The sequence below is a fragment of the Lacerta agilis genome, chromosome 3 (assembly GCF_009819535.1).
Source record: "Lacerta agilis isolate rLacAgi1 chromosome 3, rLacAgi1.pri, whole genome shotgun sequence".
Lineage (NCBI taxonomy): Eukaryota > Metazoa > Chordata > Lepidosauria > Squamata > Lacertidae > Lacerta > Lacerta agilis.
In genome coordinates this window covers 85541624-85568240 of record NC_046314.1, presented here as the reverse complement: position 1 = coordinate 85568240, position 26617 = coordinate 85541624, and the positions used below count along the sequence as shown (strand labels likewise).

Genomic DNA, 26617 nt, shown 5'->3' with positions numbered 1-26617 from the left:
AGCCGTGTGATCATACACACTGCTCAAAATTCCCTGCCGCTGTTCCTAGTTTTGAAAATCACAGATTTTAAATGGAAGTGGGAGGGATGCTTACAACACACAAATATTTTTTTAAAAAACAACAAACCATTTCATTCACCATAAAGCTCTCTCACAATTTGTTATGCAGAGATTTTGATATTGTTTTTACTTGTATTTGTTAACTGCCTCATGTGCATATTGGAGTGATGGGGGTATAAGTTTCTTTTAAAAACAAATAATTTAATGACAATGCATTTTTAAAGTATTTTCCTGTAACGTATAGTATGTTAAAATTCTCTTAGATGTTAATTGGTATATGTTTTCTTTAAAAAAAACAAATAATTTAATGACAATGCATTTTTAAAGTATTTTCCTGTAACGTATAGTATGTTAAAATTCTCTAACTGAATTGTGTTTTATCATTAGGATCATTTAAACAATGTGCCAGTTCTTATCCCTTGTAGTGATGTAGGTTTCAGGATTTGTTTTTTTTATTCACAATTTGTTTTTTTAATTTGACCATCTAAGCCATTAAACAACAGAGTAACCTTTAAAAAAAATAGATTCCTGGCAACTAATGCCCAAACACATTCAAAGCACAATGCACAAAAACATTGTTTTCCTGCATCCTTCTACCTACTGTAACTAAAAACTGGGAACTTACTGGAACTGAGGATTTATGATGAGTCACAGTGCTAATAGCCAGTCCAACCAAAACATCTGCTCTACACCGTTACAACTGCTATAATTCATTTCCCCTTGTGTTTGGAGTAGAACCAAGTTGCATAGTAAGGATCTGAGAAATGAAGAAGCCTATAAAAACAGGTATAAACTCAGGAAAGGATACTGATTTTTCAAAAGACAATATTTATGCCAACCAAGTACCCATAATTATTTGTAACTAACACCCATCTGAGAGGCTGTACATGTTCCCAGTTCAGCCCTTTGCACAAACCTACACAATTATCCTAACCATTCTTGCCCAGTTAGATTGAAGGACACCACCATTTGCCTGCCTGCCTGCATCCCCCCCTCCATTATTAACATTTATAGCCTCATGTTAATAGGCAGTATTGGAGACAGCTTCCTCATTCTGGAGATATTAGATGCTAAAAATACTGTTTTGTATGCAGTGGTTGCGTGAGAGGAAGGCAGCTTGCGCAAACAATCTTTCCTTTCCCCTCCCCTCTCCAGAGGTTGTTTTTTTTTGTGGTGGGGGTGGGATCCTGAACAGGAACTGCAGTGTAAGGGGGAAACTGCCTGAAATCAGATGGAGGAACCTTGCTTGAAATGGAACTCCACTGCTTGATTTTGGGCCTTTCCTCCTTTGTACTGCAGTTCTGTGCAAGAGAAGCTTAGTTAAAATAAATAGACAGGTAAGAAAGATTTCTTCATGCTCCATCTTTATGACCATCTACATATGAAACAAGTTTCTGCCTCCTACAAAGACACACTCCTCTTTCCATCTCAGAGAAAAGCATAGCTTGCATCTCAAGTTATCCATTATATGCTAGCACTGAAGCTCCTCTGTACTGTATGAATAAAGATATAGCTAGCCAGACAATAGCAGCAGCATTTAATCACAGTAGCTATCTTAAGCAGTTGAGGGGAGGATTTTTCAGCAAAGGTACTCTGGAGCTACTGGGCGTGGCGGGCAGACAGATGCTTCACTAGGGCTCCAGGAGAGCAGAAAAGTGAATGCCAACCACACAAGAAGGACTGAGAAATCAATGTTTATATGCAAACTTGTTGGAGAGCAGCAGTCCATCCTTGTCTAAAAAACAAGCTTCAAGGTTACTGACCAATGGAAAAAAGGAGAGTGGCTATCTCCAAGGATGAATTACACAGTGGTGCCACAACATAGTTAAAATACAGAACTTAAATAACTCTGCTGAAATGTGGATGTGTATTACAGTGGTACCTTGGTTCTTGAACTTAATCTGTTCCAGGAGTCCGTTCAACTCCTGAAACCATTTGAAAAGCAAGGCGCGGCTTCTGATTGGCTGCAGGAGCTTCCCACACTCAAGTGGAAGCTGTGTCAGACGTTCAGCTTCCGAAAAACGTTTGCAAACCGGAACACTTACTTCCGGGTTTGTGGTGTCTGGGAGCCAATTTGTTTGACAACTAAACCGTTCGAGAACCAAGGTACCACTGTATGTCATACTGCCACTCTAGAAGTTGCCTGCTGAACTGCAGGCTGCTTGAAACACACACACACACAAAACCCCCTATACACACAGATATAGTTTAAAACAATGGCGCATACACACAAACATCTCTATTCACCTCCTCAACTCTAAAGAAGTGGTGCTTTTAAAAATTATCAGTGCTTCAGTGTCTCATGTGTTCCGTGCAATACGTGATCTGCCTCTTTGGAAGGTATTTGGGCTTTTCTTTTAAGTTTCTAATGCCACAAGTGGGCCTGTCTCTTTTATTCTTCATTGTGCAAAACCTAGATGTAGGACCTACATAAATTATAAAGCTTTTTAATGCTCTATATAGAACAGGGCAGCCCAACTTTTCATACCACGTGAGCTTCAACGTGGAACCTGCTTTGTCCCGCATGGGGGTGGGAGGGGAAGACTAAAATTTGATGCTCCCCAGCCCTCATGCTGCTTTCCCAAAGTCAGCTGTGCAAGGTGCCAGGGCTTTGGGAAGGAGGCCTTAAGCTCTGACAGGGTCCTAGAGCCCTCCCACTCCCTTTGCAAAACTGGGAAAGCACTAACTAGGCTTTGGGAGCAAGGTGGGGGGACTCTAGGACGCTGTCGGAGCCCTCATGCCTCCTTGCCTAAGTCCAGTGCCTTGCTTACCCAATTTTGGAAATGTTGCCAAAGGACACCCAAAAAGGCATTGAGCCACGTCAATCAGATCCAATAGCTTATTTGGAATTTTCAACAGCAAAACCATCACAACCATTCCACCAGCTCTTGCCTTGCAAACCTTATGGCAGCACCTCAGGGAATGGAGCAACCTGGAGGTGCTCAGGAAAGAGTGCCATTTCTCTCACACAGAAATACATTTGAATACTCTTCCTTGAGTCCAAGTTATTTTGCTCAGTCCCTGATGACAAAGATCCAACCAAGAAAAGAAAAAGACTGTAATGAACTCCCACCCTCTGCCCACAAACATATTCTCTGCAGCTAAATGGTCAGATCAAATCATGCCCAAACAGCAGATAAAGCTCTTGCTGAGATTGTGAAAACTCCTTACAGTACTTGTTTACATACTGGACAGGTTTTTTAACCACATGGATCTGCACAGCAAAGTTAATTTTGTGTCAATTTTAAAGCTTTCTGGGGTAAAAACCATCATAATGATTAAAACTGCTTGATAAAATCAGTAAAGAGACTACACTGCTCTTTTCCAAGTTAAGTGGTTGCTTTCAGAATATATACTGAACAGTGACAACAACTTCACTGCGAGGGAGTAAGAGTTGCTTCACCAGCTCTCCCGCCATCTCGGGCAGCTTTCATACTCAGTGCAAGAGCCCAGCTCTCACTACTAAGCCAGGAGAGAGTTAAGAATGCCATGGGTACACCTTACTTTCTTCTTACCAGTACTTGGGTGGGGGGGTTATCAGCTGCCCCAGTGCCCCAGGCCTCCTCTAACCTCAAGAAATGCAAGACTCACACCTCTGGAATTCCCTCAAGCTGCTGTTCCCCACCCTGGATATGATGCTACTGAAGTAAGTACTATTTAGTAAAACATCCACTTTCCACAACTTGAAATCTGCTGCTTATTATACAGCCTTGGATGGATGAAACAAGAGGGTTTCTTTTGACCTAGAGTATTTCCAGCCATATATCTGGTACAACATTAACCAAGAGAAGGCAGACAGGGAGGAAGGACCATGCCAGGTGACCGAGATATTTCCAACAGAAGATACCCAGTGGGGAACATGGCAAGTTTTGTACCTTGTGCTGCGGATCCATCAGATGTCAGACAGATAAACAACTATTTGACTTTTAGAAGACATCTGAAGGCAGCCCTGTTCAGGGAAGTTTTTAATGGCTGATGTTTTACTGTGCTTTTAACACTTTGTTGGAAGCCGCCCAGAGTGGCAACCCAGTCAGATGGGCGGCATATAGATAATCATCATCACCACCATCTAGAATTTTCAGCTCAGCCACGAAGTTCATCAGGCAGCTGAACCCTTATCATCTTAAACTGAGATTGTTGGCTTTCATATTACACAAACTGGGCACAACCCAAGTTCTTATTTCCCTCTTGAAAGGAATGGAAGCTGCACATGAGTCTTGCTCAGGAGAGCTTCTTGATTATGCCCATTATTCCCATTTCATATGAACACACTGCATTATTTCCCTAAGCCTGAAAGACAGGAAGAGCTATAAATCTAAACACATACTTGGCTACATTGGATATAATCTACTGGGAAAACTACTGTCCTTTCAATAAACAGGACTCCAAAGTATTTTTAAAGGAACATACAGTTTCACCAGATTATGTCAAAACAATATTTTAGAAAGTGACACATTGAGTTACTGTAACCAATCCGATATTGTCAAACAAAGAGTCGAAACCCCCAAACTGATTGCAGTTTAGCTAAAGGATATTCCTACCCTTATCAACAATATTGCTGTGGGAAAAACCCTGCTCAGGCTCCTTCAATTCCCAACTCCTAACCATATACACTGCATGAATACTATGAACGTCTCAAGATTGAGGTGACCCAATTGAGCTCCTATGTCTTTCCTGTCCTCAACAGGACAATCATAGTTATGCCCAAAAACAAACATAGGAAGCCAAAGCAACAATGAAAAACAGTGCATCAGTTTCAAGTTCATCCATGCGGGTGGTTTCTTTGCATCATGCAATGCACACTAAAGGCATCTTTTGTTTTTATGATGGTGGTGCAGTAAGAATGAGTTAACATTACAGTCATGTGCCTATGTTTGGCCAGCAGGTAAAACACTCAAAGCATATTTTAGCTACATGAAAAGTCTCTAAACCTATACCAAACAGTTTCGAATAAACCTTGCAGTATTATTTTGCTAAGTGGTGACAGTGTACTTGAGCTATTCAAGACATAAAGGAAAAGATGAACTCTTGCCTGAGGAGCCTGACATCTTAATGTGAAAAGATAAGAACTGACAACATACTAAGGAATCTTGAGAATGTTATAACATAGGGCTTGATCTTGTGAAGTACAAGTAATAAACACTACTATTTAGTATTAAATTTGACATCTAATTTGCAGAAGTTAGACACATTCTGTGTATGCTCTGTTTGCTTTAAGATCTTTCAGTGGCACATCATAATGCTCTTTATATTGTCAGGATTGATTCTTGGACAGCATTTTCTTTCATTGTATTTAAAATGTGCATCCTGCATCAAAATGCATTTCTTTTTCATTTCAGCTGCCCAATCTGGCACTTTTTAAAAAGCAATGTCCCTTTCAGGTGTGATCACAAGCTCAGATATTCTGGATACCTTTCTTAATAGGATCAACACGGGAGGTAAAAGGACATCTTGTTCCCATAAACTATCTTAGGGTGATGCAAACATGGTATGAGCTAGTGTGTTCTATGCCAAGCTGTGCCCAACCTAGGAGGCTACCTATATTTGGTAACAAACCCTAGAAATAAGCAACTAGTCCTGCCTGGCAAGGAAGACTACTCTTGACAGGCTAAAATATGAATTTGCCAGTGGCAAGTAGGTGAGCACATGTGCGAAAGCTTTGCTCTTCATATTGCCTATTCTTTCTCTTTCTGTCTCTTCCTTCAAAACTCTTTCCGCTATCTTAAACTCTTCAGCTCATCAAAATTTTTCTTATTTAAAATACTTATAGGCCACCTTCATGACTAAAACTCACTCAATGAGGCTAACACAACTGATAAAAAAGAAATTTACTGTATATTCTGGCGTATAAGACTACTTTTTAATCCAGGAAAATCTCAAAAGTCAGGGGTGGTCTTATATGCCGGGTGGAGAATCTGCAGTCGAGTATATCTCAAACTCTATATTTTAACTGGAAAAGTTGGGGGTCGTCTTATACACCCAGTCGTCTTATATGCCAGAAAATACAGTATGTTCCATTTGTTGCGAAGTTCATTTTGCTCCACCACACTTCTCTGAACATTGGCTCCCTGTTTCTTCTCATATTTGTGAATGTCTACAAGCTTTCAAATGTCTTCGTTCCCTTCCTTATCTACCTGCTCTTCACAATTCCCATGCACCTGGTGCTGCTTGTTTCCCCTTCTTACTACCGGTACTCTCTACTGAGATGGATGAAGAGGCAAGTTTAACTTTCTCTTTCTCTAACAGAACTTGCACCTTTCAGTTTCCACAACTCTTCCACTCCATATCTCATTTTATTAAGGTTGTAGGATGGAAGACAGGGTTCACTCCCCAGTTTTATATACAGCAGGTGAATACTGCAATAATCTCAAGGACAAAAACAATTTGACAACCTGCATCCTTTAGTCACTTCAATGAGCACAGATGTGGCAAGGACCTTCACCACTCCAAAATATCCCCTTGCCTTGGGTCAGCTGAAGGGCGTTTAACGGTTCTACATAATTATGCTGATAACTCCTTTGCTAGCTCAGAAGTTTGATTGTGGCTCAGGTTCAAGTGCTACCCAGGTCAAACATTAGTGAATGCAAAGAGGAAAGCACCATATCCTTAAGAGATGTAAGATCGAAATACACCACAGTGTATTCTAAGATAGTCTACGACAGGCTTGGGGAACCTGTGTCCCTCCAGATATTGCAGGCCATCAATTTCCTTCTTCTTGCTCATCAGCCTTAAAGACATGAGTTTGAATTCAACTATATCTGGAGGGACACAGGTTCCCCACTCCTGGTCTAGACTATTTACCTGATGTAAGATCCAGTTTGGATTAATAATGCCAGGCACAGACAGTCTTCCTAACAGATTATGATTCTAAACAGGCTTGGACAACAGCACTCCTTGGAAAGGGATCTGAAAGGCAGTAGAAGTCTTGCCCTTCCCGCAGCCTCTGCAATAAATACACAAAATAAAAAGCACCATAATTTTGGGCATTTAAAGCAGGGTATATATGTCCTCCCAAAAGTACACAGAGCAGCTTAATGGCAATCCTGCCCCCTCCAACTTCTTCCATGAGACTGAGAAATCCTGTTCTTTCTCACAACAAAATGTACAGTTTTCACATCATAAATTGTTTGGCTGCTGCTGTTTTTGGTTAGCATCCTCCTGCAACTTATCCCCACGGGAAGGGCTATCACAATGCTGCGGCACATATAAAACAAAATATTCTGCATTTACATTTATATCTGGGCACAAATGAATCATAGAACTGCAGAGTTGGGAGGGATCCCCGAAGGTCATCTAGTTCAACGGCCTGCAATGCAGGAAACAAAATGCAAAACGCAATACAGGAAACAGATTCTTAGACTGGCAACATGTAACGTTCAGTTTTAAAATATGTTTTTCTGCTGCATTATACTTTTAACTTCAGCTGCTTCATCGTGTATTAGATCACATGTTTTCTGTCACTTGAAATAAGCAGGAAACACCGTCATTTAAACTGGCTACCTAATAAAATACTCTTCAAAGTTTTCAAGCAACCACTTCAACCTATTTTGTACTTTTAAAAGACTATTCAGGAGAAACTGTTACTTATTTTGTGTGTTTTCACATGCATATATAGTAATTAGACTAGTATATAGTTGTTCATAGACTAGTATAGTAATTAGCAGCCAGAAAGTACATATTGTGAATAACAATTTGCTGCAAAGGCTCTTTTCTGGAATATTATTCTATCACATACTGTTTGAACGGAAATACTTTTCTCCAATAAAAGTTCGTTTTACTCCTTTCCCAGCCACACAAAACAGGAAGACATAACACATCGCCTTTTATGGTTAGAAAAATCAGACTGAGGTCTTAACGTTCTTGGACAAGCGATGCCCACATTACTACCAACACTTCTTTTTTTTTTTAACTTAACAATCTTTGAAGAGTAAGTCGATGCCTCGTATGCTCTAGGCTAAATAGAGTTATTAGCAAGACAGATACTGACAGAAATGCTTACCAGAATAAGGTCATTGATTAATCAGGCAAGGAGTCTGCTACAGGAAAGGAATTAATGTATTTGCCGAATGCCACTTAGGGCAAGTTCACACATTTGCAAAAATTAAGATTTTCTGTGTGGCAAGGTGAAGACCCGCATGCGACCCTCCACCACATATGACTCAGAAGTTTATGATCCTTGTTTTAAAAATAAATAAATGCAGAGATCGCATAAGAGTGGGGGTACTGCTGGAGAAGCAATGTAGATACAGTCCTGGAGTTGGCTTTGTCACTGCAGCGAATAGAAGTCACTGTATGAATGAGAACTGTGTGCATCCACATGCATTCAGAATCATCCAGGTCAAATGCTTGGCTTCCATGATGAGAACACAGTGACCTGGTTCACATAACATGCTAAGCCGAACTATGACATAGTGTGAACTCAAAGCACGTGAGCTCCCAAAAAGGAGCTCATGGCTTCTTTGCTCCTTCCCAGTCATTTTGCTGCTTGCATTGCACTGAGTTAAGCCATAGTTTGGCTTACCATGTCATCCACGTGGGTTAGCTCTCTAGCAAGAGACTAAACGTGAACTGTAACCAAGGTTTGTCCTATGGTTTGTCCAGCAGAATTAAAACAACAAGTCCAGGTTTATATGACATGCTAAGCCAAGCTACGGCTTAGTTCACCATAGCAACAAAATGACCAGGGAGGAGTAAACTCATCACTATCTCCTCTCTTGAAACCAGTGCATTTGTGCTTAGTATGACATGGTTTGGCTTAGTATGACATGCAAACTAGGGCACTGTATGAATCTGCTCATCCACAGCCATAATGAACCAGCAGCAGGTCCCACTATTACAGTGATATTTTTATCAGCTACAGTGTTCAGGAAAATCTCTGCAGGGTCATTGCTCCTGTATCCATAGATAGGCCATTTAACACATTAACAATGTTCACAACAGTGCTGCTCCTAGGGTCATTGCTAGCTTTCTGGATGGAGCCGATCTTGTCCAGTTAAGCTGAACCCCAAACACTGATGCCATTATGAACTTAACAGCTGTTGTACAACTCTACTTGCAGATATAAAGGTAAAGGTAAAGGGACCCCTGACTGTTAGGTCCAGTCGTGGACGACTCTGGGGTTGCAGCACTCATCTCGCTTTACTGGCCGAGGGAGCCGGCGTACAGCTTCCGGGTCATGTGGCCAGCATGACTAAGCCGCTTCTGGTGAACCAGAGCAGCGCACGGAAACACAGTTTACCTTTCTGCTGGAGTGGTACCTATTTATCTACTTGCACTTTGACGTGCTTTCGAACTGCTAGGTTGGCAGGAGCAGGGACCGAGCAACGGGAGTTCACCCCGTCGCGGGGATTCGAACCGCCAACCTTCTGATCGACAAGCCCTAGGCCCTGCATCCCTCACTTGCATATATAAGTTTACACAAATTCAGTGTGGTGTTTCAGCTCAATTACACTTATCATATAGATATTGATTAGGGAAAACTTTTTTGCAGTGTTATGTGAGATAAATATGAAGGCGGGGCAGCACACAGTGGCCCATCTGCAGTCAACCACTTCTGTCCCTTCAGCTGAAACATGAGGCAGAAGTCTCCCAGTTTCACTCACCTACTGCAACATTTTTTAAAAATTGTTTTTTTCCTGGCCCTCCTTTCATATACCACTGTCTTCTCATGGTTTCCATGTAGTTCCCTTTTAGGCACAAAATTATGACCTTAGAATGGGAGCAGCTCCTACCCAGATGTGCCTTCGCTTATGTTACGAGGATAAACTACAAAGTACTTGCAAGGCATTTATATGCAAAGGCAACATGGAACATATGACAAAATAAGGAATATTTCAAATCTTATCAAATCAGATTTGTGGGGATATTTAACATGTCCAACTCTTCATAATCTAATTTAATAAATCAGAAAGTGGGCACATTAACATTTAAATAAGCATTGTGGAATGGTTGAAATTAAATGGAATTAATTTTCATTTGAATACTGAGCATTATGAATACTAAAAGAGTGAAAATTCTGATTGGAACAAGCTTCTGTAGCAATCACCGTTTGAGGTTAACCAACCCACCAGCCCCCAGGGTTCTTCCAAACAAGTAACTGATGGTTTATGTATCATCAGAGAGACATCAGTCAGCTAAGATGATTTTTCCCATCTGTCTAGCATTTTATACAACCTGAAAGCACTTTTCAAGAGAGGAGAGGAAATTTGCTGGCTCAAATAATAAATACATAAAGCATACAAAGAAGAGGGCATGTTTGCATGACTGGGTAGCAGAAAAAGTAAATAAGTTTGAGAGGTGGGAAGAGAATTCTGTTATATGGTCGGAATAAAATACTTGTTTTTCAAGACCTGTGTGTTTTTCTTCTCTCTTATCAAAACAGTCTTCGGCTTTTAGTCTTTTCCTCAGGAATTGTCATACTCTTCTCATTTCCCCCACTTAACTTTTTCTATCAAAACCCTAGCAGAGGAGCATCCTTACTGTCATTGTACAAACCTGAGTCATTCATTTTTCTCAACATCTTACTTCATGATCGATTACCGTGTCGCCCACAGTAAATCATTCTCAACCAATACCTTCCTCTTGGCAGCCAGAAAAAAAGATGACACTAACAGTTTCCCCAACTTAGAGATGCAAGAAATCACTATCAACTTGAGGGGTTATTTTAATTTTTTTATATTGAAAAGACAAATGAACTGAGCCATTTCTAAGCCCTATGCACCAGGTGGAAGTGTTTCCATTACACTACTTGAATCAGTTTTACCATCTTGTCAGAACCTGTAATCATGCCAATTCTGTACCGTAGCAATATAAGCACTGATTTATGATACTGGAATGCAATGGCTATAAAAAATAATTGCAGGTTATTACTCAATGGCATCACCTATTTTCTTCTTATCCGGATCAAAGCATTTTATACAAATGCCTGGCCACACACGAGATCTGAAAAAACAACCTCTTTTCTCAAATGATTTCTCTTTGCACGTCAGTAAATTATCTCTGCCTACATATAGCTCATGTTAAGCGCATACATGAATACGCTGTATCTCTCCATTTCACCGTACTTATTTCTGGTCTCTCGGATATTGCTATTATTCATAACATAAAGAGCAACTTCAATCAAATATAGGACCCAAGTTATTCTGGTTTCCGTGACTTAGGGTTACAGCCTTAATGACACAAGTATCCGGAATCAAGGAGTCAGTCAGTATGAAGGCATTTGTATTGTGTTAGGGGTATGAATTGACTTTTTTAAAAAGGGGATCTCAACATTGTGATCAATACATGGAGCGGTTCTAGGTTACCAAGCAGGTGCTCAAATAAGGAGTGAGCAGCTGCTTTCCAAGATATCAGGTGGAAGTCTTTCCTAGTCCTGCTACTCAACATCCTTTAACTAGATATTGGGGACTTAATTTGGGACATTTTACATGTCAGGGGCATGTTTTTCCTTTTGCGACTGAGCTGCCACTGTGAGTATCAAGAGAAGAGGGAGACCAGACAAGTATGTGCACACAATCCACATAGGGCAGGGGCTACAGCATAGCATCTTTTGGAACTATGCCTTAGGTACCAGGCTCCGCAACTTGGCCACCAAGCTTACATGTGTGTCTGACTGCCTTGTTCTCATCCTGCCCTCTGTTGGGCAGAGTTCAAGGAAAGAAACTAAGAAATAGCTGAGAGGGAGAACCAACAGATATAATGCTTTTGTTTCCCGTTAAAATACCAAATAGATTTAAAGACACTCTCAAGGCAAATCTAAAAAAAGTAGTAACATAAGCACTGATAAATGGGAAACAAGGGCCTGTGAGCACTCCAGTTGGAGAACAGCCTTTACCAAACAGCCTTTACCAAAGTTGTCATGGACTTTGTAGAAGCGCAGACTCAGGGCAAAAAGGAGAAACGAGCTCATTTGGCAAATCCTCACCATGATCAGCTCCTGCTCAGAAACCTATGTCCCCACTGTGGAAGGATGTGTAGATCCAGAATTGGCCTCCACAGTCACTTATGGACTCACTGTTAAAACTGTTTCCATGGAAGACAATCTTAGCTATGAGTGATCGCTGGGGAGGAGGAGGAGGAGGGGGAGGGGGAGGAGAAGGAACTGAATTGACTTGTATGGGGGAAAGGGTAATAAAAAAATTGGAATTGTGCACAGCATAGAATATGACTGTAAAAATATCTGGATTTATGTGGACTTTTGGGGCTGCCCAATAGTGATTGTTCCATCCCTGTTGACTCTGGCTCCTTTGTCCCCTAAATAAGGCAGCCTTAAACAATTTGTAACAGTAGAGAGTGAAAGCAACTGAAGAACTACGGGTGAGAGTGCAAGGAGTCACTCCCATTTCTGAAGTATTTTAATCACCAGGGAAATAAAGGACTTCGGGAGAGGGGCCAATGCCCTGACCCAATTATCTATAGAGTGTAGTGGGAAGAAAAAACAGGACCCCAATGTTGTGTGTCGTGTTCCAAGTTGCTTCCCAACAGCCAAATACTCTGAGAACTCTGCAAAGAGTAAGGTTAAATCTGTGACTAGTTGACCATCAATGTCTTTTCCAGTTCCACTGTCACTGCTACACAAAGGCTTTGCTTATCCTTGCAAAAAAAGAGACAGCCAAGATGGTGGTCCCCTGCAGCATGGATGCATGGTCCAGATCAACCATGCCTTCAGTATCGTGGGCCCAAATTTATGTAATTTCCAATTGTGGTCAGAGAGGCCTCCTCCCTGCTGCAGTTTTTATAGTTTTTTTTATAAAAAAAAATAGTTTTAACTAATTTTTACCTTTTCCATATTGTATTTTCTGTGCATTGCTTAGAGATGACTGTAGTTAAAGAGGTATATAAATCGTTTAAATAAAATAAACAAAAATGTTTGAAAACCTTACTGCCCCCCCCCCAAATATTCAGATTAAAAATCTGGCACTATAATAAGAAACTGAATAAATGGTGTTGAAGTGCTCTGATGTCCTTTATGGATATAAGAACACAAAATACAGGATTTCAGAAGCAAACATCAGCCACCCTGTGTCAAGGATTTTTGGACGCCATGGTACACGGGACTCAAAGGTTTTAGGAGTTGATCCAAACCATCTAACGTCAACATATGGCTTTCAAATTGTCATAAACCAAACCCAAGAGGAAATGGTAAGCATATTGTTCTTTAGCAATAATGTTGCAAGACATTAAAGTGGTGACTCTTTAAAATTCCCAATTTATATAAGCCTCAGATTAATAGTTACAGTAAATCAAACAGTAAATCAAGTATTTAATTTCAGGCAGAAAAATATATTAAAATTTTATTGCACTTCTGGGTATTCATTTCAGCAGTCATAAAAGCATAACTTATTTGATAAGGCTGCATATATTTCTTTGAGTTGGACTGCAGACAGCATGGTTCCAATCAGTTCTCAGCAATTACAGTTGTACCGACTGCATAAATAGAATTTAGAAGAAATAGCAGGGGAAAGATATTTAATTTCTGAGGTTCTTTAAATTGTTGGACCTTTACAACTGCTGAAGAAACAATACAGTAAAAAGCTCCTTCCATGAGTAATTTTCCCTTTGTGAAACCATCCAAAATTAGTATCTACAAAATGTGCAGGTAAGATGGCAATAGTACCTTGTACATGTAGGAAAAAAAATTGAAGTTAATTCACTGTATTCTTCTAGAACTGACCCCATACATTTGTAACACCATTAACACAAACTTTCATTATGAAAACATGCACTCCCACACATTATTCAGTTGGAAACATAGTTTGCACACACAATAAACTCAATTCATATAAATGTGAAGAGTTGTTTGGACTATAATACTTATCGCTTAATTATTTCATATATATTTTGCCATCTGATTTACTAACACTGATTTCTGATAACAGCTTAACGTTAGCATCTTCCAATCTGTGTTTCAACAACACACATTTCCTATCACTTAGATTCTACAGAATGAACTTGATGGAGATGCCAGAAACAATTTAAATTAAATAAATTAGAGCGCAAAACTATGCCTATCTACTCAGAAGTCAGCCACACTGAATTCAACTGGGATTACTCCCAGTGTCTAGAGGACTATAGACTTAGTGTCAAATGAGCACTGACAGGAATCTAGTAGTCTTGGAAGATTACAATATGTGTGCAAAACATGATGAAACTTTGCCAGCTTTCCCTCGTTTCTTTCATCATTGAAAGGATAGCATGCATGCAGTTTACCAATAGTCCATGAAAGCTTCCAAGTGAACTAAAAAGGCTTCAAGAGCTCTCTTCAGACCCACTCTAGAGGCTCACCTGGTACCAACCCTGTCATCGTCTCAGCACTAGGTACAGACATTTTTGTTTTGCCAGATATCGGGGGCACCAACATTTATATGATATTGCACTGTTAAATCTGTTAACATGGGATTTTACTTCCAACTTGATCTTTGGTTACATCTCCTCATTTCAGTATAACATATTCTACCTAATGTATTTTTTTCATAAATTCTCCTTCACCATTAGCTCTTGGGCTGATCTGCATGCAATGCCAAGCCATGGTTTAGCCCCGCATGGATGAGCCTCAGCAAGTCAAACCACAGCATCAGAGTCAAATGATTTCCCCCTTCTACTTGCATGCCTGGGAGCAGATTTTCGGCTGTGTTTATTTTCAGTTTCAAATCTCACTGTAGATGTTACAGAACCTGGCCTACAACAACTGATGACTACTTCCTATATAAGCCAACTTTATTTTGCACTTAATGCTAAGCCAATATTCTTTGAAATGGGGAAAAAACCTCCTCCTGCTCACATAGAGAAAGTGGGGAGATGAGTGGGCCTGCTGATTCAATTGCCTTTGCTGTTGCTTGTCTATGTAGTGCTTAACCATGGTTCAGTGTTACATGTGAACCAGTCCGTTTGACAGTCATACTGTGTTTTATATTCCTTCATGCAAACTCCCACTCTTCCTCCAGCTCTGCAGAGTTGCCAAGCATAAGTTTGGTAATTATCTAAATTCTGTATATTCACTCCCTGTTTACTTAAGGACATATTTAAAAATGAAATGAATTTCCTATCGTTATTACAGCTCAAGCTACTGAACAGAGGCAATTTCCTTGGCTCTAATTCAGTAGCTTGAGCTGTAATAACGATAGGAAAGTTCCTATGGACACCTCCCCCTCTGTTGGCTTGCTGATGAAATGACTAAATTTCAAAGGCTTAACCAGACTCTTCTGATTTTAAGTCTAGTCAGATATTAGGTATCACGCTGAAAACTATTGAAGGCCTGTTTGTAAATTTTAAAAAAGACTGTATGCTAACTCTGGTAATTAAACTCATTTCATTTCTTCTTTGGAAAAGTATGCCAAAGTAGACAGCAGGGACCAGAAATGAATGTAGAATGAATTTTAAAGTGTGGCTGCAGATAGTCACTAATCACATTGGAATCTGAGTCCAATCATCAGTATTACTGCAATCCAAAATCATTCTAGTAGCAGTGCCCCCATGCACAAATTAAAAACATATTTTAAAATGCTACACTATCACTTGTTCCAAGCAGATTAGAATAATTTGAATCCTGAATGTCTCATCAATTCAGATTATTCCACAGAATAACAGGTTAGCTAGCACTGTGGTGAATCATTACCTTGAGAAGGTAAGTGGGGATGTTGCTGAAGTCCACTGGCAATTTCAGAAGGAAACGAGCTGACAATTCACCAGTCTGTCAAGTGAAGAAAAAATAGTGAGACCTATGCTTAGCAATATCATTGTACAGCAGAAGTAACAGCCAGAATCGTACATTAAACTTTTTGGAAGTTTCCTAATGCTTTCTTAACAATTTAGAGAGCTTACTCTAGCCATGAATGAAGCCAAGAATATATTTATAATTTAGTAAGTAGTACACAAATGTGTCTTAGCACAACAGGGAAGAAAAGGTACTCGGAACACCCTTATGACAACAAATATAATGGTACCTCGGTTTACGAACTTAATCCGTTCTGGAAGTCCATTCTTAAACCAAAACCATTCTTAAACTGAGGCGCACTTTCCCTAATGAGGCCTCCCACCACCGGTGCCCTTCCACCATTCGGCTTCCATTATAAACCAAGGTAAAGTTTGCAAACCAGGACACTACTTCCGGTTTGTTTACAAACCGAATAGTTCATAAACAGGGCTGTTCTTAAACTGAGGTACCACTGTAATTATATTAGACTAGGTGCCCTCCAATAGGTTTTGAATTTTTTTTTATTGATACTGTAAGCTCTCACCCATCATCAGATAGTCCAAGGGCAAATATGTCACAGTTAAAACAACTACAACTTACATTTAAAAACAGAAAGTCAACAACAAAGCAGCAGTGCACAAAAATGCAGCAGGAGGCGAGAAATTCACACAGCAAAAGGCCTGAATAAGGACAACTCCCATCAGCCCTGGCAAACATGCCCACTGGTCAGGGATAGAGGGAACTGCAGTTCAACAATATCTAGAGAGATCATATAGTATGCAGCTAGACCTTCCACATTATACTCATCATTATCTGATAATACTTTTTGCAGAGACAGGCTAAACTGAGTTGAAGCATTTGTATTCTTTGCTTTGTTATTCCAACCCCCCATCTATGAACAGTCAACCTAAAAGAAAAACTCTGAAGGATAAATGTACATCAGACAGCACTGTGCAAACTGCAGCCCAGTCAGTAATTCATTTTCATAGAAAGCCACTTCATGAATGGGGGGGGGGGAGACACTTTGACCCCATCCTCCTGAAAGTGGTTGCTTGCCACTAACTGCTGCAATCCTTTTCTCTACATCTGTTTGCGTCTACATTAGTAGAGCTACAGAGTTAAAGAACAAGAGGGAGTAGACAGCAAGGAAGGTAAATTGAGGACACCTCACATACTTTAAGAGCCACACGCCTAGCACAAATAACCTTTCCAAATCAATGGTTACAGTCCCCATGAAGGAAAGATTTCTACATTATTTTGCTAGTAGACTTATGACCACTTACCCAGTTGTTCTTTTTGCCAGCATAAATTTCCATGTTTTCTCCATACTGAGGTTCTTCCAGTAATGTTTGATATTCAAACATGAGGCGAGAGCTCTCACGTAGTCTGCTGCACTGGAACTGGTGATATTGTTGAACAAGTTCTTTTACAACAAGCAGAAGGCATTCTGGGTTTGAGGGATTCCATGAGGCCAAGTTCTGTGTAATGAATTGAGACAATGACCAGGTCAATTCATGAAAACAGGAATACTAATATAGTTGCTTTTTCACTGCCCGACCAAGGAAAGGTTTCGAGTTAGACCAAGTTGTAGGACATTCCACTTGCTTAAAAGAGCATGGGAGCGGTTCAGTTAGAAACTCAAGTCAAATGCCTGCTAAAATGAAAACTTAGGGAGAATACAAGGCAGATTAAAGAGATTTCTCTCTCTCAACCTAACTGAGGCTATGATATTAAAGATAAACTATGTTAGGAAGAACCTGCAGTGAGATTATACTAAAGGGAGTAACTTTCAGCATTAGAAATTCAGAGAAATAAAGTGATCTTTGCTCCACTGTCTCCTATAAGGCCCTAGACAAGGAGCATTGAATTTATGGGAGAAACTATAGTTTATTCAATCTTCCAAAGATAGGAAGGACTCAAGGACAAAAATAAAATATAAGCCTAAATGTTTAAAAGATAAAGTAGAATTAGGTTCTATCGACAGTGTGACATTTTATGGAAAGCTGGGAAAATTGTGTCTTCAATATCACCAAGGAAGAAGATGAACTTAGACAAAACGCTGGGCCGTATTCAACTGTATAGTAACTTGTTGCATTAGCGGAAGCCAGCACAAAGATTCCCACTGTTGCAAAGGGACTCCTCACTTCTGCCACTCCCAAATATATTTCCCAAATCTGCTTCAAAGAGTTGGAAGATCCTGCAGAATGTGTGGAGAAATCACATGAGAGATTGTTCTGTCAGGCAAGTAGGAACGCTTGTGCTAATGGTACAACCTTCCTTAGCACTCCATTGAATACAACATATTACTACTACTACTACTACTACTACCACTACCACCACTACTACTGTTGTTGTTGTTGCTGCTGCTGCTATAGTGTAATGCACATGACACTTTGCAGAGTGAAAAGAGGACAGGTCCTTGCTCAGAAGTGCTTACAAATATAAATTTTATTAGAAGGGGAGAAAATAGGAGGGGGGAGGAAAGTATGGGGAACAGGCAATCAACATGAGTAAGTAGGCACCAAGGCTATGTTTCAGTTACACATTAAGTAGAGATGTCTGGAATCTTTCAGAGCGAGAAGGTCTGTGATCTTTGCCACATACTGTGATTTAATAACAGGTAATTAGGTGCAATGGCTATCGAGGTGTTGTTGAGATCAACTGAGCAGAAAGTTCACTTTTATCAGATTTTGTCAGCTAAGCACACAGCATATCATGTAGGAAATCAATCTTGCATCACAAGGTCAGAAATCAAGCAAGCAGACATGTTCTGCATAGTTGCTATTTCCTTTCCACAAGCCTTTAAGCAAACAGCTTTCCCAGAAAGCTGAAGGATGGAATGTGCCAGTAGGGGCTGACATCATTTTAATGAGAAACGGGAATGCCTACACACACACACACACACGCTTTTTTCTATTGTGTTGCATCACTAGTATTGTGTTAAAGGAAGTGACCAACGTTTTAATAACTGTCCTACATTGGAGTGGAGTATTTTTCCCAAGCACTAATGAGACAGAAAATCACACCCATATATGCTTTTTTTAAACAACTAACAAACATTAAGAAAAAAAGAAAGCAGAAAGAGGAAGCAGTCATTTGTTCTTGTTCCGATAGCAGGGTTATTCTTGTCAAGCTGAACAATACTGCATCAGAACAGAGCTTTCAAATAGCTTCACCCTAACACATCAGTTTTAGACATAAAAACCATCTCACAAGATAGCTGTTTTGCTCCAACATTAACTATATTTTTTAAGTAGGTCGTAACAGAAAAATTACCTACTTGGAGGATAAACAGAAATGATGTTGAATCTGATAATGAAGTACAAACACATAAGAATCAAAGTTTGGGGGGGGGATCAATGAGAATCTTTATTTTATGTCAGGCTTCTATATTTTAAACATTTAATTTAAGTTGTCTCTTTGAAAAATCCTGCTTTTAACTGAAGTCAGAACTTGAAATGTCGAAGCCTGCTTTTATAATCCAAAATGTAATAATTTTAAAACTGCTTTTCCATATAAAAAGAACCAACACCGGTGTGTGGGTGGGTGGGTGTATGTATAAAGATGAAGGCCAAGCATTGCTGGGCAAACCACCAAGCCTTGTTTCTGTAGAGTTCTGGACAATTAAGATAGTCTTATCATCTCTTTCTATACAGAAAGAGAGAGAGGTGCCAATGATCTGTTAATTTCACAATTGTTTCCCTTATCTAAAATGACACAGTTTTGTGGCACAAGAGTCACGTGGACTGCATGGCTAAAGGTTCTGTTTATGCCACCAGGAAATAGAAAGGCTCCATGATGCTGACCAATCAGTTCAAATTGTTATAGGAACCAACTACTACGTATGCACATTTCTTCAGGAAACGCATGATTTGAAACAATTTTCTTCTGTCTTTTTCATGTTGATTTAATTGGCTTTGATTTAAACAAAACCACCCTGTTCTTAAAACGGTCATTTAGAACTACCAGCTTATCAAGAGATTTGTGACCAGCTGCAAAACAGAAAGCTAAAGAATAAACATGGCAGGCAGTAGAGAGATGACTTTCAACGAGCTCCTGTAAATCTAGGGCGGAGGAGCAGGAATGCACTCACTGTATTTGTACTATCCCCTCCCCACTACTGACATCCAAACTTGTGCACATTTTTTGGCCCCGAATATTTTGGATCCCAGCCATTACATATAACTGATTTGTTTTTGTCAAAGTAAATCAGAACAGCGGTCAGGCAGAAGGAAAGCATAACACTGGAAGCACCTTTTCTTCATGTTCTTATAACCTCTTAATAAACTTTTTTTTGCCCATTCTGCACACAAAAACCACACTATACTAATGTCTGGCCTAGCAGCCACACACACACTCCTGACTACACTCACATATAACCCACCCTTAGAAGTGTAACCTCAGTTACTTATGCAGTACTACTGTTCTGCATCAGGAACAAAAGTTAGGTACAAACTGCAACGAGAAACATTTGTGCCAGCATCGTTATTCCAGCAAGATGAGAAAAGCAATGGTACCAGATACAGGTTAGCACAGTTTCCAGATCTTCAACACAGAGAAATACGGTATAGCTGATTGTGCAGTACCACAGATATGGCAACACACACTGGCAGAAGCATCCTGCAGATGACTACCTTCTTTCCTGGCACATTCTAGGGCAGTATGACTGAAGACAGTTTTTCTGCCTTTACCAAATGCTTTCAAGTGGGTAAGATTCCAGGAAGCAATCCATCTCTTGAATTCATACGCTAATATTAAAAAAAGAGTAAAACCACAAGTTGGGTAAAACTTTAGTTAGCTATGTTTCATCTGACTTCCAATTCCTTAAAAAAAAAAAAAAGCAAGCTAGGCATCATGGTCACAAAAGACTGTATCCTCCTTTGATGTTATACAATGGAGGTCGCCAACATGGCACATGTTAAGTGTCAGTGTGTCCGCCAGTTCCTCCCGTGGTGTCCACAAAAGGTCTCAGTAAATATCTCCTTGAAAATCCACAGTGCACAAGAGACAGTTTGCTTTTCTACTCAGTTTGTATTAGCTTGGCCTCTCCTCCACTGAACATGCCCTCTTAAACATGCTATGTTTCAATGGATAATCCACCCTCCCAGCAGAGGAGAGCAGCAAGGAGTTTCTTTCTGCAAGTTGACTGATTGGCTTCTATCCCATCTTTTCCTCCAAGGAGCTCAGGGCGGCATACATGGTTTTCCTCCTTTTCATTTAATTCCCAAAACAACCCTATGTGGTAGGTAAGGCTGAAAAGGCAGTGACTGATCCAAGGTCACCCAGTGAGTTTCATGGTTGTGCAGGGATTGGAGCCCTGGTCTCCCAGATTCTAGTCCAACTACGACACCACACTGACTCCTTAAGAGCTGCTGTGGGTGATGTAACAGATATTAAGTTGACTTGGTTAAGTAGATGTCATACCATGATGAATTAAAAACCATCACGGTTGGAAAACATCAGTGTAATTTCTGCCTTTTAAAAACATACAGCAAGCAAGGAAGTGCATAGTGGCAAATCTTAATTCACAAAACTATATAACATTTCTATGGGAGAGTACAGCAATTTTAGATTTGGAACGCTATTTTAACACTGTTCCAATTAATTGCATTCAATACATATTTTACTATGGGTCGCCAATCAAATATTGCCATACCACCAATTTAACAATATTTTACTACAGGCATGTATTCGATGAAACAGAAAATATTCTTGCATGGGAAGCAGCCTACCATTAGGTTTGCTGTTGCATGAGACCATGAAGAAAAGTCAGAAGGAAAGGTTGCTTGGTTCTTGCACTTATGGGAGCTGCGACACACAATCGCACACTGTATTGACACCCTCTCTTTTGCTCTACAGTCATATTTAAGAGTCCCCACATGTCTTTTATAGTTGCTGTGTGCTTTATTTGCCTCTATAAGAAACTGAAGCCATTTGGGCTATCCCTTGAGTTCTAGGACATGGGTAGGCAAACTAAGGCCCAGGGGCTGGATCCAGCCCAATCACCTTCTAAATCCAACCCGCGGACATTCTGGGAATCAGCGCGTTTTTACATGAGTAGAATGTGTGCTTTTATTTAAAATGCATCTCTGGGTTATTTGTGGGGCATAGGAATTCGTTCATTTCCCCCCCCCCAAATATAGTCCACCCCCCAAGGTCTGAAAAAAGTTTGCTGACCCCGTTCTAGGATACATGCCATTAACTCCTCCTTATATGCATGCATACAATATTGTTCTCTGAAAATAATTGATTTTAATCACCTACTTCTTAATATATCTGTTAACTAACTAGGGGTTACACTGAGTATCTCTCTTTTTGTTCTATTAATATAACAGTTGCCTGCAGTTGGGATCAGAAAACCCACTCTTTACCAGCAAATGGGAGCAAACGGCATTCCGTGGAAGACTCTAATTGCTGTTTGTTTTGATTCAGCATTAAAGAGCGGGTTTTCCTGGGGACAATAGTGGGACATAGACTGGGAAAAGATGAAGCTGTGCCTAGAATAAGTGTAAGGCAAAAGGGAACTATGGATGAGTCCTATGTTAGGCAAAGAAGGTTTTTTAGTATAAATATAGAAATATTTACTGAGTTGAGCAATTGTACCTTTGCCCTGAACTGGCAGAGGGTTGGACTAGATGATATTTGAGGACCCTTCCAACTCTATCATTCTAACATCAACCAAAATATTATGTGCACAATACAGCCAAAGATGTTAAGCACTTTCAAATCCTAGTAATTTCAAGCAAAGAGTGTTAAACACATGCTTCTTCATACCTTCAAGGAGGCTTAAAAGTCCTCAGCTGCTTTGGCTATATCACGCCCCAGGTTTCCAGATACCACTTATTTTATTTATTAAATGTACATATGTCCCTATATATGCATGTTCCTAAGCAGAATTACCTGGAAGTAACACAATGAACTCAACAGGACTTCCTAACCATGTGCACTTTGGAATGTTTCAGATTACATGAGAGCCCGTATGATATGGTTATAAACAATTAACCACACAAAATACACAGTAATAACAACAACAAACAACAACAACAACAACAATAAATTACTTATACCCCACCCATCTGGCTGGGTTTCCCCAGCCACTCTGGGTGGCTTCCAACAAAATATTAAAATACAATAGTCCTTCAGATATTAAAAGCTTCCCTAAACAGGGCTGCCTTCAGATAAGTTCTGTAGATAAGTTCACATATGCAATGATAAGTTGCACCATCCATCTTATACAGACGAAAAAACATGCTACTGGATCTTTTATTCATTTTGATTTCCAGCCCACTCCTATGGCTTTGGAAAGTATACTGAAGTGCATTCCCTCTAGCCTCCACTTTTTAAAAACCACTCAGGGCAAGAAAAGGAAAACTGAATACTTAGAGATTACCGCAGATCAATCATAATGAGAGAACAGTACTCCATTATAAAAGGAAGCAACCAATATTACTTATTGCTACCATACCGGATGACACATAGCTGTAGTCCTACAACAACTGGCTTCAGCAGAACTGCTGCCTGCCATCTCAACATGCTTAGCGACCACCCATTTCAATCAGCTAGTTTTGGTTCATAGGCTATTTAACCAGCCATTAGAAGTCTAGATCTGAACTGTCAAGACAATGCTTGTCAGGATAGAGCTTGTATGCCTGTAAGACATCTTTCCCATAAATGTGGTATGATCTCTTTCTAAAACCAGGAACAATCTGCATAAGATGCAATTTGTTCCTGTCATTAAGAGAATAAGCAAATCGTTTCTTAATTAAATGGAACTTGTTTTTCTTAAGAATGTGCTCAAGCATCCAGGTTGCTGGAATATCTTCCAGGAACGTGACTTTGAAGAAGACAGCTTGCTACTGTTTTTTCTGGCTGTACTACAGAAAACAGCAAGATCTTCAGTTGGTGCACTTTTTTTTTAAGGGAGTATAGAATTAAGTGCAATAATTGTCAAGGAAATAAATGTCAGGAAACACAAGAATCAAGCCCTTGATAACAGTTAATAAGATTAAATTTATGCAGAGCCTTTCTTCATGGATTAATTGCGAACACTGTACAAGTTCAACATGTAAGCAAAAGAGATTTGCTATAAAAGGTCTATCGAAAACATTTGATTCTGAAGCAGTTTTGATATGTACCAATGCTCATAAAACAAAGGAAAAATATGAATATTTATCTGATAACCGTTCCATTCTCTATCTATTCAATCACCTTCTCAGCCACAAGCATTTGTTTCCACTTATATCCAAAGTGTCCGCTTCACAGGAAGTATCAGAATCTGTTTATATGTTACAGCTTTAGGCATACACTTAAAATATTTAAACATACACCTGAAATGCAAAAGTGTGAAAGTTACAGACAGGTGTTAGCAAACACCTGTAGTAGGCAGGCACACTGATTGGGGAATTGGGATAGGCCAACCCTTTGGCAATAAGAACGTAAGAGCAGCTCTGCTGGGCCACACCAAAAACCCAGTTGGTCCAGCATTTTGTTCCCAACAGCAGCCTATGGAATGCCCACAAGCAGGACATGAGCTCAACAGCACTCTGCTGCTTTATTCTCCAGGAACTGGTATTCAAAAACATACTGCCTCCAAGTCTCAAGATAGTATTCAGTCCTGACTACTGTAGTAGCCACTGATTCTTCATGAATTGGTCTAACCTCCTGTTCAAGTTGGCAGCCGTAACTACATCCTGTGGAAGCAAATTCTGTACTGAAATGCTCGGCGGGGGTGGGAGGGGGGCAGAATGCTCTGTGTGAAATAGCACCTTCTTTTGCCCATCCTGTATTTCGCTTCATTCAGCTTCACTGGGCAATCCTGGGTTCTACTACAGTATTATGAGAGAGGGAGAAAATTGTATCTCTGTTCAGTGTCTACGCACCAGCCATAGTTTTTATGCACCTCTAACATGTCCTCTAACCCGCCCCGCCCCCGCACAAATAAGTCCCATTCCTCATTGAGAATTACTCCAGCTCACTGGTCCTTTTAGTCACTCTTTTCTGCAGTCTCGGAGTCTCTGTGTAATGTATGAAAGTAGCTCTGAATATCATACAAATTATTTAACATTCAAATTGTAACCATGCAGTGTTTCCCCTTAATTGTACACAACCAATAGTTGGCTACTATTTCTTGTTTTCATAGTCCGAAATAGACTTGATTAACCAAACTTATACTTAAAAGTAATTGCTATTCACATACAGATGGCAATCATTTTGTGCATGCTCAATTGATGAGCGACCACCAATTGGCCTGGCTCCTTTTGGACCCAGAAGATGGGCTCTCCATTGATGCTCGCAGGGGCCAGGAACAGAACCCCAGCAGAAAATGGTCACCGCCTGTAAATCAGCTTGCCTCTGAGTAAGCATACTTTGGATGAAAGTGTAGATGAGAAAAGTTTTACAACTTCTACCCCAATACAACATATTATTGGTTTCCTTTTCCAATTATAAAATGTCAAAAATCAAGGCAAACTGTATTGCTATATGGGGGAAAATCAAAACAAAAAGGAACCCCCGTAAGAAAGCTATTTCTGTTCCAAGTAGAACAGAAGTTACAAACTGATTTTTTTTTAAAAAAGGGGATTAACTACAGCTAATTATTTCCTAAATGACATGCACTAATCAGACAAATTACATGTTTTACTTGCACATTTGCAAGCAGTTACTTTCTCTCTGGAAAAATTCTTATGGTCCAATAATTAAAACCTAAAGGGCACAGAATTGCTAATTTAAATGATTTCTCATTAAAAAATGAAATTAAAAGGCAGGAATTAGAAAGATACTTCTTTTCAACTTGCAAAATGTGCTTCTAGGAGACTAACTGCCTCCTAGCTAAACTTCAACATTTGCTACATACACAAACTATGGCTTAGCATAGGGCAGCTAAACTACAGCTCTCCAGATATTGCTGGATTAGAACTCCCCTCCTTGACCATTGGTCATGCTTCCTGGGGCTGATGGGAGTTGGGGTCCAACATCTGGAGAGCCACATGCTAGTTACCCCTTGCTTTGTACTACTGTATTTACATAAGACTACTGCATTTATATAAATGTATTACTAGGGTGAAGCCAGATCCTTATCTCTAGCCAAGGAGTAGTTTCTTTCCATAATATAAACATAGTGCAACAAAAACAGTTCCTCAAGGGAGGGATGATCGATTTACCACCTTATGACATCCATTTTTTTGAAGGGCTATGCATCTAGCATACTTGATTCTTGCATCCTCCCTTCCTGAAAGCGTGCCTATCCTTATTACAAAACACACACTTAAATCTTCAGCTTTCAAAGTGTTGCCTAACATGATGAAACCTAGAGTACACCTTCACTTCACATCCATGCTTCAAGGTATGAATACAGAACCTCACCCTGACAAATACTACTTTCTGTACTATAGAATTAGGTAAAGGTAAAGGGGAATTAGCCCTTCTTAAAACCTATACAATGTTTATTAGAGGGAAGTCTAAACCTATTATTAGGCCCACAGCAAGGCGTTTTACAATGAGAGGGCTAAAGACATCAGATGAAACATCTCCCGTGGCATCTCCTTCTCTTCTTCCCAAATGAATGCTGCTCCATGCCTTTGGTCTCTACCACTATACTTCTGGGGTTGCAAGAGATGGTTATGTGGAAAGAGTTCCTCAGAGTTCCCCACCACAATATCCTACCCATATAAGAACTAAACTCTTCTTATCCTTGAAAAGCCTGCTGTGTCAAGGCAAGAATGTTGCGGTAAACAAAAATGAAAAATGGATGGATCATGAAAGGCAGAAAAGTGACAGTGGAAGTCCAGCTCAATAACAGTAACAGGAAAAACAGATAAAAGAAAAGAAAAGAAAAGAAAAGATTACAATGTGATCACTTTAAGGGCC

At 39.9% G+C, this 26617-nt stretch overlaps 1 protein-coding gene across 1 annotated transcript in view; it reads right to left on the bottom strand.

Annotated features, from left to right (window-relative positions):
* Nucleotides 1-26617, bottom strand: part of BABAM2 (BRISC and BRCA1 A complex member 2) — a 116399-nt gene that overhangs the window by 72825 nt on the left and 16957 nt on the right. The window contains exons 5-6 of the mRNA XM_033144605.1: nt 17035-17229; nt 15674-15748 (exon numbers count right to left, since the gene is read on the bottom strand). Of these exons, the coding sequence (XP_033000496.1) occupies nt 15674-15748; nt 17035-17229 (270 nt within the window). The remainder of the gene's footprint in view (nt 1-15673; nt 15749-17034; nt 17230-26617) is intronic.